Source organism: Gorilla gorilla, chromosome 5 (assembly GCF_029281585.2).
Source record: "Gorilla gorilla gorilla isolate KB3781 chromosome 5, NHGRI_mGorGor1-v2.1_pri, whole genome shotgun sequence".
Classification (NCBI taxonomy): Eukaryota; Metazoa; Chordata; class Mammalia; order Primates; family Hominidae; genus Gorilla; species Gorilla gorilla.
The window spans coordinates 49,097,096-49,117,991 of record NC_073229.2 but is presented as its reverse complement, the minus strand read 5'-3'; the positions used below and the strand labels follow the sequence as shown (position 1 = coordinate 49,117,991).

The 20,896-nt window shown below is 48.7% G+C and overlaps 1 protein-coding gene across 2 annotated transcripts; it reads right to left on the bottom strand.

Moving 5' to 3' along the window:
* Positions 1 to 4,278: 4,278 nt before the first annotated feature.
* Positions 4,279 to 19,867, bottom strand: LOC101144699 (MHC class I polypeptide-related sequence A). Of its 2 annotated transcripts, XM_031011845.3 has the most exons (6): positions 17,009 to 19,861; positions 9,821 to 10,075; positions 9,259 to 9,546; positions 8,407 to 8,685; positions 8,164 to 8,307; positions 4,279 to 5,614 (listed from the first exon to the last, which is right to left on the bottom strand). In XM_031011845.3, exons 1-6 carry the CDS (start codon positions 17,076 to 17,078, stop codon positions 5,487 to 5,489), a joined length of 1,164 nt encoding a protein of 387 aa, XP_030867705.2. In that variant the 5' UTR covers positions 17,079 to 19,861; the 3' UTR covers positions 4,279 to 5,486. The 2 variants fall into 2 exon arrangements, with proteins under 2 accessions (XP_030867705.2, XP_055245956.1); XM_055389981.2 differs by lacking the exon at positions 9,259 to 9,546 and having other exon boundaries at positions 17,009 to 19,867.
* Between the last annotated feature and the right edge of the window lie 1,029 nt (positions 19,868 to 20,896).

Sequence of the window (20,896 nt, the reverse complement as noted above, 5' to 3'; positions counted from 1 at the left end):
AGATAATTTTGTCACTCAGGTAATCAGCACAATACCCAATAGGTAGTTTTTTAATCCTCCCCCTCCTCCCACCCTCCACCCTCAAGGAGGCCCCAGTGTCTATTGTTCCCTTCTTTGTGTCCTTGTGTACTCAATGTTTAGCTGACACTTATAGGTGAGAATATGTGGTATTTGGCTTTCTGTTCCTACATTACTTTGCTTAGAATAATGGTCTCCACCTCCATCCATGTTGCTGTGAAGGACATGATTTCGTTCTTGTTTTTTTGGCTGGGTAGCGTACCATGGTGTATATGTGCTGCAGTTTTCTTTTCTTTTCTTTTTTTTTTGAGACGGAGTCTCATTCTGTCACCCAGGCTGGAGTGCAGTGGCGTGATCTCGGCTCACTGCAAACTCCACCTCCTGGGTTCAAGCCATTCTCCTGCCTCAGCCTCCCGAGTAGCTGGGACTACAGGTGCCCGCCACCACACCCGGCTAATTTTTTGTATTTTTAGTAGAGATGGGGTTTCACTGTGTTAGCCAGGATGGTCTCGAACTCCTGACTTCGTGATCTGCCCGCCTCACCCTCCCAAAGTGCTGGGATTACAGGCGTGAGCCATCGCGCCTGGCCCTGTACCGCAGTTTTCTTTATCCATTCCACTGTTGATGGGCATCTGGGTTGATTCCTTACCTTTGCTATTGTGAATAGTGCTGCACTGATCACAGATTCTTAAAAGTGGAGATAACTGAAGAAATGTAGGTCAGGTGTAGTGTTAGATTTCATCTACAGTGATTTCTACATCTAGTGAAATATGATTGTCTCTTTTAAAATTATTGAATTAAGTGTTAAAATGCATTAAAAAATTTAAAATTTAAGTATTCTTTTATTCTTGGGATTCATAACTTGGTCAAGATATTTAATTTGTTTATAGCACACTGATGGACACAGTCTACTATTTTTCTCATCTATTTTACATCTAATTACTAATAGTGATTTTCCTATCTTGTTTCTTTATTATTTGTTCCCTAACTGGCTTTAGAATTAACACTATTCATAGCTGATAAAGTGAGTTGCCTAGCTTTCTGTATTTTGCTCCATTCTCTTGAATATTTTAAATAAGTCCAATAACCTCTTTGAAGGTTTAGTAGGACTTCCCTGTGAAACAATCTGTATATAGTTGGGCAGAGATAGAATTTTTACAACTGTTTTAACTTCTTACTTGCAGTAAGTCTTTTCCATCGACATTTTTTTTTTTTATAATTTCAAGATTGTTTACATCTCTACTATAGCTGCAGTGGCATATTTATCTGTCATAACACTGTCTTGCTCTTAATTAACATTGTCTGTTTTTTTTCTCTGTTCAAAGAAACAGCTGCTTTTGGCAGGCTGGGTCCTCAGCAGTGGCAGCTGCCAGGTCAGCCTTGGTGAGTGGTGACTCAATTGCTCTGTCCATGCAGTGTCCATCCCAGCCACCACGGCCACTTTGTGCAGGGACTCATGAGCAAGCCTTGTGCGGCTGAGTGCATCATCCATCAAGCCATCTCGCCCACCTGGTTACAGGGAGCCCCAGCCCCTTGGAGACCCTCTGGCAGGCATCCATATGCAACCTCTGTCTTCACATGCTCTTCCCATGGAAAGTGGTCAATGCACACTTCTCTCTTCCATCCCCCAATTTTCCAACTTTATTTTCCCCAAGTTCCAGACTGGCCAGGCAACCCATGAGTCACTGCCCTTGATTCATTCATTCATGCACTACTGGGGCATAATTTCTACCCTCTACCTCCTGTGGTCTTGTTTGGGTTTTGATTCCTAGTTCCTGGCTCGACAGCCCTTTCCAAAGCTGTTCTGGTGTCAGCCCCCAAGCCTACTGCTCTTGTAGATTCTCCTTTTTATATCTGAGTCACGGGCATTTATTTCCTGGAATTAAAAAAAAATTCACTGGTATTTTCAATGCAGCATTTCTAAGGACTTGGAGTAGGAGAAATTCTATATTAGCTTAGAGAGAATTGTTTCAAAACACCAGAAATGTAAACTTGAATGAAGGACAACATGCATGGAGAAAGGTGGACAAATCACAGGTGGGCAGTGGGTTTTCCCCAAGTAAAAACTCAGATAAACAACACCTTCATCAAGCAACATCATTTTCACCCTCCAAGAAACACCATTGAGTCCTATTCACTCATAAACCAGCCTCCCCCACCCTAGAGTAGCCACTGTCTTGATTTTTAACACTGTAGATGAGTTCTGTTGGTTCTGATTGAATGAAATTAGAAGTTGTTTTCATGTAGTCGGGCTCATCATCTTTGTTGGGCTCATCATCTTGCTGTGTGTGGTCATAGCCGATTCTCTCCCATGGCCGTCAAGTGCTCCACTTTATTTATTTATTTATTTTGAGATGGAGTTTCACTCTTGATGCCCAGGCTGGAGTGCAATGGCGCCATCTCGGCTCACTGCAACCTCCGCCTCCCGGGTTCAAGCAATTCTCCTACTTCCGCCTCCCGAGTAGCTGGGATTACAGGCATGCGCCACCACTCCCGGCTAATTTTGTGTTTTTAATAGAGACACAGTTTCTTCATGTTGGTCAGGATGGTCTTGAACTCCCGACCTCAGGTGATCCACCAGCCTCGGCCTCCCAAAGTGCTGGGATTACAGGCGTAAGTCACTGCATCCAGCCAAGGGTAAATCTCTTATTTTAGAAATTATTCAGCTAGTGAATGGGGAAGGAATGAGAGACTGAGACTATAATTCTTTTGCAACCCATAATGAATTAACAGATTTAGCCATTGAAAAGCAATGGCAATTAAAAGTAGAGTAAAAGTAAATAACCAGTACTAAGTTCTTCCTCCTGATGGAAGAATACAATGGAGTGCCATAAATGAAGTATTCAAGAAGAAAATCAAGTCAGTCTATAAGCAAATCTCTGTAGCCAACTACCAATTTATAGAAAGTACAGATAAAACAGGTCCATATTAAACTATGCCTTGGGGTGGAGCCAGCAAAATGCAAACTATGGAAAACTCAGCCAGACAATAAAATTTCAAGGAGGAGCATAGAGAAAAAAAGAGAACAGGCCAGGTGCGGTGGCTCCCGCCTGTAATCCCAGCACTTTGGGAGGCCGAGGCAGGCAGATCATGAGGTCAGGAGATTGAGACCGTCCTGGCTAACACGGTGAAACCCTGTCTCTACTAAAAATACAAAAAAATTAGCTGGGTGTGGTGGCAGGCGCCTGTAGTCCCAGCTACTCGGGAGGCTGAGGCAGGAGAATCGCATGAACCCGTGAGGCGGAGCTTGCAGTGAGCCGAGATGGCGCTACTGCACTCCAGCCTGGATGACAGAGTGAGACTCCGTCTTAAAAAAAAAAAAGAAAAAAGAGAACAAAAATTATATATCCCAAGGTAAAACTAAACTGCAATTTCAGAGGATGAAAATATAAAATAGAACAAAGAAGTGATGATCATAAAGGTCAGGCTGTGATTTTATGTGGGGAAGGGAAGCCTTTATCACTGAGCTGGGGCAAATGATGGGGTTTCTGGGCTGGCTGACAAACTTCTATATATCTGGTGGTTAAAGGGTGTTTATCTTTTATTATTATTATTAAAGGGCAACATTTTCAGACAGTTTTTCTTTTTGGGTACCTGTTTTATTTTATGGCAAAAAGCTAATGAAGAATAAAATAATTTCTAGGTCATGATTACTGTTTTACAGAAAGCCTACTCTCCACACCCCTCTCCAGACACTGAGCTCCCAAAACAAGTGGCAGCACCAGGACCCCCTGGCAGGGCCACCTCACTTCTGGGTGTGTTCATGTCACTGGAGGCAATGTCCCAGGTCTATTCCTTGATGCCTGGAAGAACCTGATAGGACACAGTTGAGGGGAAGCCTTCTCTGTCACCTGCAGGTTCTTGGCTGTCACTGTAGAGGGAGCAGGTCCTCACCTCTCCCACAGGCTGGATCACAGCCAGAACCTCCTCCCTGCATGGGGAGTGAGGCTTGATCCTTTCTCTGAATACAGTGACAGAGATCTCTGTGTCATCACATGAAGGCTCCAGCTCTTCAGGGCAGATGTTCCCCCACAGGGTCAGCCCCTGAATGTTGGCGCCAGATGTCCCACCTCCATCCCTTCCCAGTCCTTTCTGTTCTGCTGTGAATCTGTCAGTCATTGGGAACTAGCAGGGAAAGGGAACAAGGTGGGGAGATTGCTTTGATGCTGGGTCAAGACATTGAGACAGACCTCTCCTTCTCCCTGAACCTCACACTTTATCCGCTCCCAGACGCATGAAATAAAACACAGACCAGAAATGTCTATTTAAACAGTAAACATTTACGGTATAAATTATGCACACATAATAGTAGACACAGAGTAATGCATAACGGTGTGATGGGGTGAGGGGACCTCAAGGTGACAAGAAAGCTGGTCCTGGGCTGGTCAGGAGGAGTCATCACCAAGATACTCACTCATAAAGTTCACCCATGATAATCTAATTACTGCACACGTAATATATTAAAATATATTAAAACATAAGAAAATAGGACAGGCATGGTGGCTAATATAATAAAATATATTACAATATAATAAAATAGGCCAGGCACGGTGCCTCATTCTTGTAATCCCAGCACTTTGGGATGCCAAGGCAGGCAGATCCCCTGAGGTCAGGAGTTTGAGACTGGGCTGGCCAACTTGGCAAAACCCCATCTCTACAAAAAATACAAAAATTAGCTTGGTGTGGTGGTGTCTGTCTGTAATCCCAGCTATTCGGGAGTCTGAGGTACGAGAAGTACTTGAACCTGGGAGGCAGAGGTTGCAGTGAGCTGAGATCACGCCAGTGAACTGCAGCCTGGGTGACAGAGTGAGACTCTGTCTCAAAAAAAAAAAAAATACAAAAACAACAGAAATAATGATACCAGTTAATATGGCACTGTTAAGGGCCCCACAACCCTGTATTGGACTGAACAAAGGACGAACGTGGGAATAAAGACAAAGACAAAAGAGTATATTTGGAACAAGGGGTCAGGGGGCTTCTTGCTTCTCGTGAACAAGGGCTCTGATCTTCCACAGCCCTTCGTATTTATTGGTATAGGAGATAGCAAGAAGAGGGGTGGAAGAAGGAGTCAGCTGCTGGGTCCAGAGTAGGCTTGTAAGACTGCATTCCTCAAACAATAGGCTCTAGATGACCCAGTAGATAACTTCAATGAGCACCATGGAGTGAATGCCCTCAGCAAACCTTCTGTTGGCAGGAGCAGTCGTGAGTTTGCCCACATCCTGCATTCATGATAAACAATTTGCTGTTTGATCATATAGCCTCCAGTGGAATGTTGAGTTGGTCATGATCCCTTTGCTGGCTCTCTACGTGGCAGAGCAGCAAACACCTCATACCTACTAACACTTTGCAGCATCCAACAACAATAAATAAGTGATGTTATTTTCTCTGTTTCATAGGTCAGGAAACAGAGGGAAAGTGCTGGTGATATCCAGGCAGGGAGTTGAATCCCAGCCGCCTGGCTGTAGAGTCTAGGCGCCCTCAGTGGAATCAGTGGACCCAGGAGCTGACATCAGAGGCTGAAATCCCAGCTGTGTGGCATCCCTGTGGTCTCCTGTCCCAACCGGGTGTTGATCCAGGACCTGCAGGCTCACAAGCTCTGGAGAAGAGGGAAACGGGTAAATGCTCCACTGGGTGCAGTGTTGTGTTTATTCCCTAAGGACTTTTCTCTCTTCAGTTGCTCCAAAATCAGATTCACCCTTTCTCTGAGGGAAGATGAGGCCCCCACTTTTTTCTTCCTCCCTCCTTGCTTTTCCCAGCCCCTGTCAGTTCTCTCCCATCATTCCATCAACATCAGCCCCTGTCCTGTGCCCACCACTCATCGTGCAGGGAGTGAAAGGGCCCCAAGACAAAAGGACAAGACCCAAGAGGGAACCCAGTGCCCTCCTCTCAGGCCTGACCAGTCCTGTTACAGTGAGAGGCCTCCCCAAAGAGAGGCCCTGACCCTTGCTCTCAGTCCCCAGGCCCTCCTCTCCTGCAGAGGCACCTGCACACCAGGGCAGGCCCTGCCCACTGTGGGCTCTGCCCTCTATCTGCAGCTCAGTGCTCCTCCCCTCCCAGCCCTGAGCAGGCAGCTCCTAACTGGGGACCCCATCAGGAAGCCTGGGGGGCCCAGCAGGCCCAGCATGGAAAGACGTGGCTGCCACAGGATCTGCACCTGACCTGACCCTGGGACCCCCACCTTGCTCGAGGAGGCCTGGCCTCTCCTGACCCTCACAACCCAAGCCTGTGACCTGCTCTTGAGTAACCACTACTCCTGCCTGGTCCGCTTAACCCTGGAAACGCAGCTCCACCCCAGGGCTGCTGCTTGGTGAGGCTGCGAGGCCTTCCTGCTCTGTCCCTAGCAGGGATTCCACCTGGCCACTGCCCTTGCAACCTACAAGGGATTTTCTCCATGTGGAGTAGGGGAGACCCCTTAGCCTGAGGCTGCCTCTGCCCACCCTCTGCACCTGGGAACTGCCACTGCCACAGCCACCATCTCCACACAGAACCTCCTGGAGAGGGGGCTCCAAATTTGAGTTCCTGTTTCATTTAATATGCTTTACAGTATTAGGAAATCCTATTAAGATTGCAGAGCTGAAATTATGAAAATCTTTATTGGACATCGCAGGAATTTTGAGAAATTTGTGTTCCTGTTTCATATAATATGCTTTACAATATTAGAGGAAATCCTATTAAGATTATAAAGCTGAAATTACGAACATCTTTACTGGACATCAACATTGAAAGCAGGAATTTTGAGAAACTGGCACATGAACTTCATACTCTTTTCCTGGCCAAAACCCCAGTGACCTACGAGGAAACCATTCCTGCCCACAGGGAACCAGAACTGACAATCCCTCTACGGGAGACGCCACAGGTGAGAGCAGGAGCAACCACAGACCTGCACTGCCCCTGTTGTGGGTGCCTCCTGGACGGGGCCCTCTTGCTGCAGGGCAGGGGACAAACCTTCCCATCTGCTCAGGCCTGAGGGGCCGACTGACAGTGCAATTAGATTCAAGGATGAGAAACCAGCGACCCTACTGCCAGACACACCCTCCTGGACACCCCAGCCTCTTACTGTCCCCTGAACTGCTTCTGTCTTTGCAGAAACACAAAACTTCCTGCTGTCTCTTTTCATCCCCCATCAAACAACCTGACTGTAGGGGAAATGATTCTGACCATCCCTTACTCCAAACTTACCAGGCAGTGACCACCTTTAGAAAGGGAAATTGGCTCAGGGAGGGCAAGGTGAGGCCACAGAGCACAGATTAAAGCCTCAAAAACATGGGCCCTGAGGACTGTGTCCCTCAGGGACTGGAGAAGAAAACACTTGGAGGTAGGATGAAAACAGGGACCACAGCTGCCCTGATGAGGGGCTGGGCCCCACTCCTCAAATGGCCCAGGGACATCTGCTTATCTACTCATCCATGTCATCTGCAAGAAACTCAGGGAGGCCAGGCCGTGGGAACCTGGAAAGAGTAGGGCCTCGAATGGTGCAGAGGACACGACAACCCCAAGAAAGCTCCTGGAGGAGGTGCATGGGGAGCTGAAAAGTGGACAGAGATGGCCATGTGTGCTCAGGACCCTCCCTGTTACAAGGGGTCTCCAAAGGGCTACACAGGCAGGGCCCCCAGGCTGGGCCTCATAGGTCTTTTTCTTGGTGTCCGCCCCAATGGCTGGAGAAACAGGGGAGAGGGATGCAGAGAGGAAGGGAATAGGGGCACCGCCTCTCCTCAGATTCCTCTCCAGTTTCTGGCCCTCCCCAGATCACAGCTGCCTTTACTATTTGCTCCCTCTGAGGCCGTGATCATCCAGGCCCTCAGCATTCAGCACGTGATTCCCAGCTCACCCCACCTGGATGCGCCCTAGTGAGTCCAAGAGACACAGAGACCGGGATGGGGACAGAGCAGGAGCCGCAGCCTTCCCTGCTGCCCACTCCTCACCTGCAGCAGGAGGATGCCACAGCTGGGCGTTTGACCCTCGCTTGGGCAGCACTTATGGGTGTAGATGGAGATGCTGCCCCCATTCCCTTCCCAAATTCCCCAACTTTCATCCCCTGTTACAGAAGCCTTGTCACCAACATGCCTATCTTTGCAGGAGCAATGAGGGGACCCTACTGCCCAGACAGGGGCCTTACCATCTCCAGAAACCGCCCGCTTTTCTCACCTGGACCCTCTGCAGCTGATGTTTTCTTCTTACAACAACGGACATAGAAAATAATAATAACAAAAATAGCAGCAGCAGCAGCAGCAGCAGCAACAGCAGAAACATGGAATGTCTGCCAATGACTCTGAAGCACCAGCACTTTCCCTGAAAAAAAGGGACTTGTTATACACTGGGCAGAGAGCCACAGCCGTCCCTGCTGTCCCTACCCTGGCCTGACCCTCTCCAGGGTCACCCTAGGCTCACCAGAGGGCACAGGGTGAGTGCTGTGATTCCCGCTGTGTTCCATGTAGCAGGTGAACCTCTGCTCCTCTCCTTGGCAAATCCTGGTGGCCACCCAGGTCTGGTAGGTTCCATTCCCATCAGGCAGGACATCCCCCCACTGCTGGGTGTCGTGGCTCAAAGATACCCCATCCTGACGCCAGCTCAGTGTGATATTCCAGGGATAGAAGCCAGAAGCCCTGCATGTCACGGTAATGTTGCCCTCTGAGGCCTCGCTGCGGGTGACATTCACCATGGGGGGCACTGGAGAAGAAAGGGCAGAGCCAGTGAAGCCCTGCTCCCCTCTAAGGAGGGGAGAGGAACAGGGCTGTTTCTCTTCACTGTTCTCACTCTGGCTGAAGCCCTCCGGGACCCCTGACCTGCAAGTCTGTCCTCACTCTGGGGCCCAGTTCTTCCAGGCTGGCAGGAGGATGGGCCATGGGACTGTGGCCTCAGGCTCTGGGATCCCCACATTGATGCTGAGGAGGGGGATGTCAGGGGTGGACTCCTGGGTTGTGGGGCCAGGAGGGAACTCTCCAGGATGGGCAGGCTGGGAGGCAGAGGGGGCAGCCCTGGCCCTGAAGGCTTCCTCTCCTGCCTGACACCCACCACAGGCTCAGGATTCTGTCGGAGGGTCCTCTACTTGCCCTGATTACAACACTGGATGGTCCAGTCTTTATCCAGTGGCTCTAACAAAAGAGGAAAATCAGGACACGATATGCCAACAGGAAATGCCTTCATCCATAGCACAGGGAGGGTTTCCCTGGACACATCTGGGAGGTGAGGCAACTCTAGCAGAATTGGAGGGAGAGGAGAGCCCCTGGCCAGCGTCGGTACCTGTTCTCCTCAGGACTACGCCGGATTCTACATATTGCCGTAGTTCCTGCAGGCAGTCTGCATGCATAGCGTAATAGTGTGTCTTGGTCTTCATTGCATCTTCCTTCAAGAAATTCCTGACTTTCATGGCCAAGGTCTGAGCTCTGGAGGACTGGGGCATTGTCCATTCCTCAGTCTCCAGGTTTTGGGAGAGGAAGAGCTCCCCATCGTAGTAGAAATGCTGGGAGCTCCTGGTGCTGTTGTCTTCATGGATCTCACAGACCCTAATCTCCTGGAGGGAATGCAAGCCTGCCCCCACCCAGCAGTGACTTCTCCATTCCCGAACCCATCACCTTTCCACCCAAGTGAGGAACTCAGCCCAGGGGGTACGCCTCCCTGGCCCTCCTCCATGCCTCCCTGTGTGGGCTGAGTGCCGGCTCACCTCCCTGCTGAGTTCCACTGACCCCCATTCCTCGCCCCCAGTCTGAGCCAGATCCAGTGGGAAGAGACAGGTCCCTGCTCTCTGCCCCTAACTTTTCTGGAAAAGGCCTCTCCAGTCACTCTTGCCCCTGCTGACTCTCACCTTCTTTCTGGTCCTTGATATGAGCCAGGGTCATCCTGAGGTCCTTTCCTTTCCCTGTCAAGTCCCTGGTCTCTCTGTCCCATGTCTTATTTCCCAGGACATCTTCTGCCCACTGTCCCTGGGGCTTTGCCCTGCATTTCTGCCTGTCACAGCGCAGGAAGGGCTGACCATCCAGATGTACCTCAGCGAGAAACCCTGACTGCACAGATCCATCCCAGGACAGCACCGTGAGGTTATAACGAAGACTGTGGGGCTCTGGGGAAGAGGAAATCACAGGTGAAACTTCTTCCTGGAAGTAACTTCACATTGATGTTTAACACACAGGTCTGCTGTCCCAACCTTCCTGAGGAGGCAGGAAATGCACACGGGCAAAGGGACAAGAACGAGGATTTCATATACAAAGAAAACTGTGAGGGTGGGAGGATAGAGGAGGGGGCTGATGAACAGAAGAAGGGGGAATGAAGATGGCAAACTTGTAGGCCAGGTGCAAGGACTGGGTGGCCACAAGCCCCCTAAGGGAATAGGGGCCAAGGGGAGAGGCTGCCCTGCAGGGGCAAGGGAGGAGCATGAAGGTGGTGGAAGGAAGGTCTTGCCAGAGGGGATGGTGGGAATGGGAAGGGACTCAGGCTCAGAGGGACCCATGTCCAGTGTGGCTGTGGTGCATAGGTGAGGGTGAGATGGAGGCAAGGGGAGCTGCCTCGAGAAGAGACTCATCATGGGCATGGTGGGGACAAGGGAGGGGGTGGTCATGAGGCACAAGGGGTAGGAAGGTTGTAGCTCCAGTGAAGTTTATAGTGGGGTCAGTATCCCAGAGGGGAGCAATGGTGTGGGCTTGGGTTCAAAGTGGAAGAGTGGCATGACAAGGCCCCAGGACAGCAATTGGATGGAACAGCTAGTGTCCACTGGGGTGAGCAGGTGACAAAGAGTCAGTTGATCTTTTCAGCAAATAGTTCTGGGGGCAGGGGGTGTTAAAATAAAATTGGACTCTTAATTTGCACTATATACAAAAATTAACTCAAAATGAATCAAAGACCTAAACTCTACACTCAAGAACTAAAACCTAAAAATTTCTTAGAAGCAAACATTGGGGATAATGTTCATGACATAGGATTTGACAGTGCTTTCATGGATATGACACCAAAGCACAGATAGAATAGAAAGAACTGACAAAGTAGACTGATGAAAATTCAAAACATCTATGCATCAAAGGGCACAATCAGAGTGAAAAAGCAATCAACCCCGAAATGAAATAAATATTGCAAGTCATATATCTGATAAGAGATTAGTTTCCAGAATATATAAAAAAGTCTGACAAAAACAACAAAAACAGTCAACCCACTAAAAAATGGGCAAAGTAGCCACGAGAAGCTATGTGGGGGAAAAAATGGGCAAAAGACTTAAATGGCCAATTCTTCAAAGAAAATTACAAATGATCAACAAACACATGAAAAGATGCTCAATATCAGCACTCATTAGGAAAATGGAAATCCAAACCACAGTGAGATGCCACCTGAAACCAATCAGGATGGCTGTTATCACACACCTACACACACAAACACACACACACACACACAGCAAGGTTGGCAAAGAGACAGAGAAAATGAAGCCCCTGTGTACTGCTTCTATTTCTGGATATATACCCAAAAGAAATACCCAAAGGAAATAAATATATACCCAAAGGAAATGAAATATTTGCCAATATCCAAAAGGTAGAAGTAACCCAAGTGTCCGTTGTCTGAGGGATGGATAACCAAGATGTGGTACATACATATAATGAGTATTATCCATCCTTAAAAGGAATGAAATTCTGACCCATACTACAACTTCGATGAACCTCAAAAATATTATTATTATTATTGTTTTATTTTTTTTTTGGAGATGGAATTTCACTCTTGTTGCCCAGGCTGGAGTGCAGTGGCCTGATCTCAGCTCACTGCAACCTCCACTTCCCAGATTCAAGCGATTCTCCTGCCTCAGCCTCCCAAGTAGTTGGGATTACAGGCACCCGCCATCACGCCCAGCTAACTTTTATTATTTTTAGTAGAGATGGGGTTTCACCATGTTGGCCAGGCTGGCCAGGCTGGTTTCAAACTCCGAAACTCAGGTGATCCACCTGCTTCAGCCTCCCAAAGTGCTGGAAATCCAGGCATGAGCCACTGTGCCCACCGAACCTCAAAAATATTATAAGTGAAATAAGCCAGAAACAAAAAGACAAACATTACATGATTCTGCTTAAATGAGGTACCTAGAGTGGTCAAATTCATAGAAACAAAAAGTAGAATGGTGGTTACCAGGGGCCAGAGGTAGGGAGGAATGGGGAGTTACCGATTAATGGGCACAGAGTTTTGGGTTGCACAAAAATGTGAATGTATCTAATGCCACTGAGTATACACTTAAAAGTGGTTAAAACAGTAAAATTTATGTAATGTATAATTTACCACAATTAAACATTTAAAGAACAACATATGTCAGTCCTATTCAAACTGTTCTGAAAAATAGAGAGGAGGGAATACTTCCAAACTCATTTTACAAAGCCAGGAATATCCTGATATCAAAATCAGGCAAAGACACATCAAAAAAAGAAAACTACAGGCCTATATCCCTGATGAACACCGATGCAAAAATCGTCAAGGAAATACTAGCAAACGAAATTCAACAATACATTAAAAAAGATCATTCTTTATGAGCAAGTGGAATGTATTCCAGGTATGCAAGGATGATTTAACATACACAAATCAATCAGTGTAATACGTCATATCAACAGAATACAGGACAAAAGCCAGTATCATTCAATTGATACTGAAAAACATTTGATAAAATCAACATCCCTTCATGATAAAAACTCTCAAAAAACTAAGTATACAAGGAACAGACCTCAATATAATAAAAGCCATATATGACAAACTCACAGCTAGTAACATACTGAATGGGGGAAAACTGAAAGCCTTTTCTCTAAGATCTGGAAAAAGACAAGGATGACTAATTTTACCACAGTTATGCAACACAGTACTGCAGATCCTAACTAGAGCAATCAGACAGGAGAAAGAAAGAAAGGGCATTAAAACTGGAAAAGAAGAAGTCAAATTATCCTTGTTTGCAGATCATGTGGTCTGATATTTGGAAAAACCTAAAGACTCCACCAAAAAACCATTAGAACTGAAGAACAAACTCAGTAAAGTTGCAGGATACAAAAATCAACATGCAAAAATCAGTGCTAACAGCAAATAATCTGAAAAAGAAATCAAGAAACGAATCCCATTTACAATAGCTACAAATAAAATAAAATACTGAGGAATAAACCTAACTGAAGAAGTGAAAGATCTCTCCAATAAAAACTATAAAACAGTGATGTGGCTGGGCGTGGTGGCTCATGCCTGTAATCCCAGCACTTTGGGAGGCCGAGGCAGGTGGATCACCTGAGGTCGGGAGTTCAAGACCAGCCTGGCCAACATAGAGAAACCCCGTCTCTAATAAAAATAGAAAATTAGCCAGGCACAGTGGCACATGCCTGTAATCCCAGCTACTTGGGAGGCTGAGGCAGAAGAATCGCTTGAACCTGGGAGGCGGAGGTTGCGGTGAGCCAAGATCACACCCTTGCATTCTAGCCTGGGCAACAAGAGTGAAACTCCATCTCAAAAACCAAAAACAAAAAACACTGATGCAAAAAATTGAAGGACAGAAAAAAATGGAAAAGATAGTCCACGTTCATGGATTGGAAGAATCAGTTTTGTTGAAATATCCATACTACCCAAAGTAATCTACAGATTCAATGCAATCCCTATCAAAACACTAATGACATTCTTCACAGAAATAATAAAAATAATCCTAAAATGCATATGGAACCACAAAAAAACCAGAATAGATAAAGCTATCCTGAGCAAAATGAACAAAACTAGAGGAATCACATTATCTGACTTCAAATTATACTACAGAGATACAGTAACCAACACAGCATGATACTGGCATAAAAACAGACACACAGACCAATGAAACAGAATAGAGAACCCAGAAACAATTCCATACATCTACAGTAAACTCATTTCCAACAAAGGTACCAAGAACACACACTGGCAAAGGAGAGTCTCTTCAATAAATGGTGCTGGGGAAACTACATATCCTTATGCAGAAGAATGAAACTAGACCCTGTCTTTCACCATATACAAAAATCAAATCAAAGTGGATTAAAGATGTAAATCTATGACCTCAAACTATGAAACCATACAAGAAAACATTGGGGAAACTCTCTAGGATATTGGACTGGGCAAAGATTTTTAAAGTAATACCCCACAAGCACAGGTAACCAAAGTAAAATTGCATAAATGGGATCATATCAAGTAAAAAGGCTTCTGCACAGCAAAGGAAACAATAAACAAAATGAAGAGACCATCCAAGAGTGGGAGAAAATATTTTCAAACTATTCATCTGACAAAGGATCAGTAACTGAAACATATAAGGAGCTCGAACAACTCTATAGGAAAAAAAAATCTAATAATCCAATTTAAAAATGAGAAAAGATCTGAATAGTCATTTCTCAAAAGAAGACATACAAATGGCAAACAGGTATATGAAAAGGTGCTCAACATCATTCGTCATCAGATGAAGGCAAATCAAAACTCCTACGAGATATCATCCCACCCCAGATAAACTGACTTTTATCCAGAAGACAGGCAATAAGGAATGCTGGCGAGGATGTAGAAATAAGGAATGCTGGCGAGGATGTACACTGTTGGTGGGAATGTAAACTAGTACAACCACTATGGGAAACAATGTGGAGGTTCTTCCAAAAACTAAAAATATAATAGAGCTCTCATATGCTCCAGCACTCCCACTGTTAGGCATATACTCCAAAGAAAGGAAATCGGTATATTAAAGAGCTATCTACTTTTCCATGTTTATTGCAGCACTATTCAAAATAGCCAAGATCTGCAAGCAACCTAAGTGTCCATCAACAGACGAATGGAGAAAGAAAATGTGGTGCACACGTGTATGTGGAGAACTATTCAGCCATCGTGTCATTTGCAAAGAACTGGAGGTCATCATGTGAAGTGAAATAAGCCCCAGGCCCAGACAGACAAACTTTGCATGTTCTCACTTATTTGTGGCAGCCAAAAATTAAAACAATGGACCTCATGGGGAGAGACAACAGAATGACGATTACCAGAGGCTGAGAAGGGTAGTGGGGAGTGGGGGAGTGCGGATGGTTAATGGGTACAAAAATATAATTAGAATGAATAAGATCTAGTAGATAGCACAGCAGGGTGAGTAAAGTCAACAATAATTTATTGTACATTTAAAAATAACTGAAAGAGCATAATGGGATTGTTTGTAGCACAAAGAAAGGATAAATGCTTGTTGTGATATAACCCATTTACCCTGATGTGATTATTACATATTGTAGGCCTGTGTGAAAATATCCCATGTACCCCATAAATATATACATATATATCTACTACGTACCCAAACAAAAGTTAAAAATTAAAAACAAAGCAAGGGGTGGGGGTGCTGGCCAGAGAGAGAAAACCAAGGTAGAGGGGGAGATTCTCAGCCTGAGGAAGGACCTGCCAAAAGGAGTAGTGCTGGAGGGGGAGCAGTGGCACCCCAAGAGCAGGCAAAACAGATTTTAGATATGCGGTGTGGGGAGTGAGAGCCCACTGCGGTCAAGGAACCAAAAGAAAAGAACGAAGGTCAAGGAACAGTTGGCCCAACAGCCTGTTTTAGGTTCTGGGTTGGGGAGGGGAGATGGGCAGAGCAAGAACTGGAGGGCGGCATGAGCATGGGGCAGGAGTGACTGTGGGAGAACTTGGGGTAGGGTGAGGACAGGAGGGGAGGGTGCTCTGGGGGAGGGTGGGGCTTGGGAAAGATGCTCAGCACTGTCATATGCTCCAGCACTCCCACTTTCCCACTGAAAGATGAGAACGTGCTGAGGGCCCCAGGCAGCTGGGCAAGAGATAGGAGCAGCACAAGGTCCCAAGGTGGAGAGGGGCGGAGGGACCAGGGAGGGATGGTCCAGCACCTGTGGGCTGGAGGGTGGGGTCCTCAAGAGGGTGAGGCTGAGGAAGAAGGAGTGGGGAAGGGGCCACAATGAGGCAGGGCCCAGAGCAGGCACCTGCACTGGAGGGGAGAGGGCATCTGCACTGCCCTGCGCCCTGCCTAAGGCCCAACTGCCATTAGCATCAGGGTTCCCCTTGGGGGTCTGGAGGGGAGTGGGATGGAGGGAAGACCCCCCCGGACAAAAGGCAGCACCAGAAAGTTAGAGTCAGGGACATTTGGGAACGGGGAGGCATAGGGGCAGCACTGGGTGAAGGCTGCTTGTAGGAAAGGCCCATAAGGGGTGCAGGAGGGACCTTCGGTGGCGGGGACAGGGGATGAGGGCAGAGGACACCCTAGAAATGGATCAGAGAACAGCACACAGGAAGGGGTAGCAGGGAGCTGGGAGGGCAAAAGGACTCAGCGGGCCCTGAAATGGGCAGGGAGGAGGTGAGAGGGAATCTGGTGTCCTTAGATCACTGGTCATTAGTAGGGGTGGGATGCGAGAGAGGAGAGGACCCTCGGAGCCAGAGGCGAGGGGAGAATGAGCTGGGGATGAGAGAAGTCGCAGGAAGAATCCTCTGCCCGGAGCCTGCAGACTCCAACCCCTCAGCTTGAGAGTCAGGACCCCCCACAGTCCCCACAGCAGCAGGAAGCACCAGCTCCGGGTCCCGAGAAAGGAGGGCCCCTACTCCAGGAGCCGCGGCCCAGGAGCTGAGAACACGTCGGCTCCGGGAGAGGACAGGACTTCAGGGACCTGAGAGCCGCCCCGAGCACCGGGGGTTGTGGCTGCTTCAGTGGCCGCGCTGGAAGGGCACTCGAATGCCATTCACATGAGCAGCCCCGGAGGCAGCCCGGGAACCCACGGACCTCAGAAGGACTGGTTTGTCCGAAAAGTGAGAGGAAGCGGAGGAGACTCGAGGAGAGCAAGTGCAGGAGGAGACCAGAAAGCGCAGGTGATGCGCGATCCCGAGGAGGACTGAAAAGTGACGGGGAAGCAGGGCTGAAGTGTGGCGGTAACGGGCCGCGTCCAGCTCCCTGCGCCACCGACAGGGCACAGGAGCCCCGCCCTGACCGCCCAGGGCTCGCCGCTACCCACCCGACCCCCGGAAACGTCCCGCTGCTCCCGCTCCGCCGAGGACCGCCAGGAACGCCACTCACCAGCAGCAGCTCCCGGAGGTGCAAAAGGGAAGATGCCAGCCAGAAGCAGGAAGACCGGGCCCAGCCCCATGGCCCCGACGTCGCCACCCTCTCAGCGGCTCAAGCAGTGGCTAACTGAGCGAAGCCGGGGAGAAGGCGCCGCGGAAACTTAGTCACCTGGCCCGGTCCCCCGACCGCTCATCCAATGAAACTGGGGCCCGGAACTTAGGGCCAATCACGAGCGGAGAGGGCGGGGCCACGCTTGGAAGAGAAAATTCCATTGGGCTGGAGACCTGGGGAGATTTAGAAGGCGGGACCTGGGGCCCAGAAAATGGGGAGCACGCGGGAGCGCAGCCTAAAGCAGGGACCAGCTTCGAGTAGCTGAGAGTACAGCTCCAACTTAATAAGCACGGCCAGGGCCCTGCCTGCCCTCCCGGCATCGCGACCACCCATCCCCGCACCCCCACCCCGAGGAGCGCGGCCCTCACCAAGCCCCTTTCGCCGGCCGCCCCATTAAACCGGCTCTCACTGGCTTGTTCCTTCCAGGACAGACAACGCGTGGCTATTCTCCCAACACACTCCCTCAACCGCGCACAGCGTTACTGGCAATGAGACCAGTGACCAGATTTGCAGACCTGTTTCCAGATCTCAGCCACCTCTGCCTCTCAGAAGCACCTGCCGCAGTGGAACCGCTCAGACCACAAACTCTCTTAGACGTTTCAGCTTTATAATCTCCTTCTCCTCCCTTTGACTCAAAGCCAGGCCCCCCTTTCACCCCCTTATATCCTCTAAGTGTCTGAGGTCTCCCAGGGCCGCCTCTCTATTCAGTCCCTGGGTGATCACAGGGCCAAGGAGGCGGCTCCCTATGGTTCACTACAACACCAAGCTCTCTCCAGACTCCCTTTTCCAGCCTGCCTTAGGACATCTGTACCTCGGACTATAGTCCCCTCCAATGTGACAGATCTACAAAGACTCTCTACACGTCTCCCACCACATCATCCTCTCTTCCTCCTCAGTTTCTCTTAAGAACTTCACCATCCTTGGTCCCTTCTGATTTCCTCTTTCCTCTTCATCTCCAGGAGTCAAAGTCAGCTCCTCCAACCCTATTTCAATCCCACAGCCACAATCTTAGTCTAGGCTTTCCCCTCCCTTCAGCCTAGATTACTGCACAGGCTTCCTAAACACTGTGCCTGCCTCAGTTACAACCAGAGTGCTCCAAGCCACCCACAGCGCCCCATCTGCTGAATGTCACACATGATGGATGCTTCTACTCTACCGTGGAAAACCTCAGCTGCCACAATCTGCTGTCTGGCACCACCCCCATTTCTCTGGTGACATCTCCCCAGGGTTGCAGTAAACGTGGGCTCTGGGATCTCCTCACCCTATCCCACCAGGATGCCAGTGCCTAAGCAGTCTCCCTCTTCCAGGCTATTGTAACCTCTGCCTTGGAACCCATCAGACCACACCATATCCTTAAAATCTTCCCAATTAGGCTGGTCTGAGTGCAGTGTTTACAACTAATTGATCACAACCAGTTATAGATGTCTTTGTTTCTTCTTCACTCCCACTGTTTCACTTGACTAGCCTTTAAAATAAAAAGAAAAGAAAAAAGAAAAAAAGGAAAAAAAATCTTCCAGGGTAGACAGTGGTGACGGTGGCACAACCTTGTGATTATGCCAGAAGCCACTGAGCTGCACACTTTAAAAGGATAAATTGTGTGGCATATGAATTCTCAATTCTCAATAATAAGAATGCTGTCCCGAAAGCCTCTTTCTACTAAGAGAATTGCCTTGTCCCCAATGCACATCTCTTAGTCGTTGGGACATCTAGGCAGAGGTCATCAAATCTAGCCACTGCGTAGAACCACCTGGAGAGTTTTTAATATCCATGTTCCCAGGCCACAGCCACAACCTAGGTTGTTAAATCAGTAAACCCAGGTTGGACCTAAATCTTAGTATCTTTTAAAGTTCCCTAGGTGATTCCGATGTGTAGTCAAGTTTTAGAACTACTGATTTAGCCCGTGGTTTGAACCTTCCTGATAGTACTCACTGTGCCCTGCCATGAATTTTTTTTTTTTTTAAGAGAGGAGTCTTGCTGTGTCACTCAGTTGGAATGCAGTGGCATGATTATAGCTCACTGCAGCCTCGAATGCCTGGGCTCAAGCAATCCTCCCACCACAGCCTCTTGAGTAGCTGGGACTACAGGCGAGTGCCACCACACCCAGCTGTCATCTACCATCTTCTACCCTATGAACCCTCCAAGATCAGGAAATGTGTCCGTTTCTTCTTTGTCAGCCTCACAAACTTTTTTTTTTAAGTTCAACTATCCCTGTCATTACTAACTATTCCCCCATGATCCCTAGCCTACACTTTTCTGTGGATGAAAATGTAATGTATTTGAGAATTTTAACAATTTCTTAGTTTTCCCATTCACATTCACTGATAATTTATTTTGATCCTCATAATTTATTGAGCACAGCAGGGACCGGGGTCCTTTCCCCACCTTAGAGAGATTATTTTCACTGCTAAAGATCATAAGCCTAGTGAGAGACAGAGAGGGAGATGGACCCAGCTCTCCTGACACAGGTCCCAAGCCCTTCCCTCCACGGTGTCTACCCTCCCTCCAGGACTTCCTCCGTGTGCCAGCTCCAGCAAAGGATCTGATTCAGCTCGCCCCCAGAAAAGACTTTTAATAGTTCAATAACAATAATGAATATGCAAGGTTTGTTCTAAGGCATTTAGAAATGGTTTCAGGGAGTCATGAAGCCAGTCCTCTCCTGGGCTAGGGGAGGCCGAGATGGTCTTGAGCTCCAGGGGAGTTGTTTCTTAGTGCCCAGGCCTGGGCGCCCCTCCCCCACCAAGCCTCCCAGGTCTTCTGTCCAAAGCCCTCCCCCTCCACCCCACCTCCAACCCCGTCTGCTCTACCCCATCAACTACGTTTTCTCCCTCAGCACTTGCCTTATACCCCATGCACTCACGAGCACAGAGGCGACTTCCCTCTCTCAGACTTTAGGCGCCACTGCAGGGTCCGGAAAAGAAAGAGAAACGGCCCAGCGCGGTCGCTTACATAACCCAGGGCGGGGCTCCGCTCCGCCCCCGAAAGTTTTTGCGACGGAGTTTTCCCTCTTGTTGCCCAGGCTGAAGTGCAATGGCGCGATCTCGGCTCACCGCAACCTCCGCCTCCAAGGTTTAAGCGATTCTCCTGCCTCAGCCTCCCGACTAGCTGGGATTACAGGCATTCACCACCAAGCCCGTCTAATTTTATATTTTTAGTAGAGACGGGATTTCCCCATGTTGGTCAGGTTGGTCTCGAGCTCCCGACCTCAGGTGATCGCCCGCCTCGACCTCCCAAAGTGCTGGGATTACAGGCGTGAACCACCGTGCCCGGCCTTGCCCGCATGTGTTTTGAATTTTGCTGCCCGGAATTCACTGCGAGGACTGGGATCACCCCTCACCCCGCCCTGGTCTACGGAAAATGAAATGTGTTTACTGATATAGAAACGGAATAACGGCGCTGTGGGCTGGGGAGGGCCGAGCTGCCTTCAGGCTTCTGGTCTCCAGCTGCAGGGCACTCACACCTGCCCGCTATGAAAATGCAGACCCGCGGGGCAGGAATTCCGAGTCCGGGCTGGAGCGCGATCTGGAATCCGGCTCTCTTGAAACAGCACCGCGGAGGATTCGGATCCGGGTGAGTAGGAAACTGCGCCTCAGCCCCTCCCACGGGCCGCCCACGTATTCCAGGATCCGAAAACGCTTCCTGCTGCTCAGTCACCCCAGGAAGGCAGCGTCCGCCTCTGGGCGGTTCTGATGGAAACCGGCTGCGCCGCCCGCAGGAAAACCCACAACTAAGGGGCCAGGAAAAAGCCTCTTAGGGTCCCGCCACTTCAGTGAGGATCCTAATTTACACCCT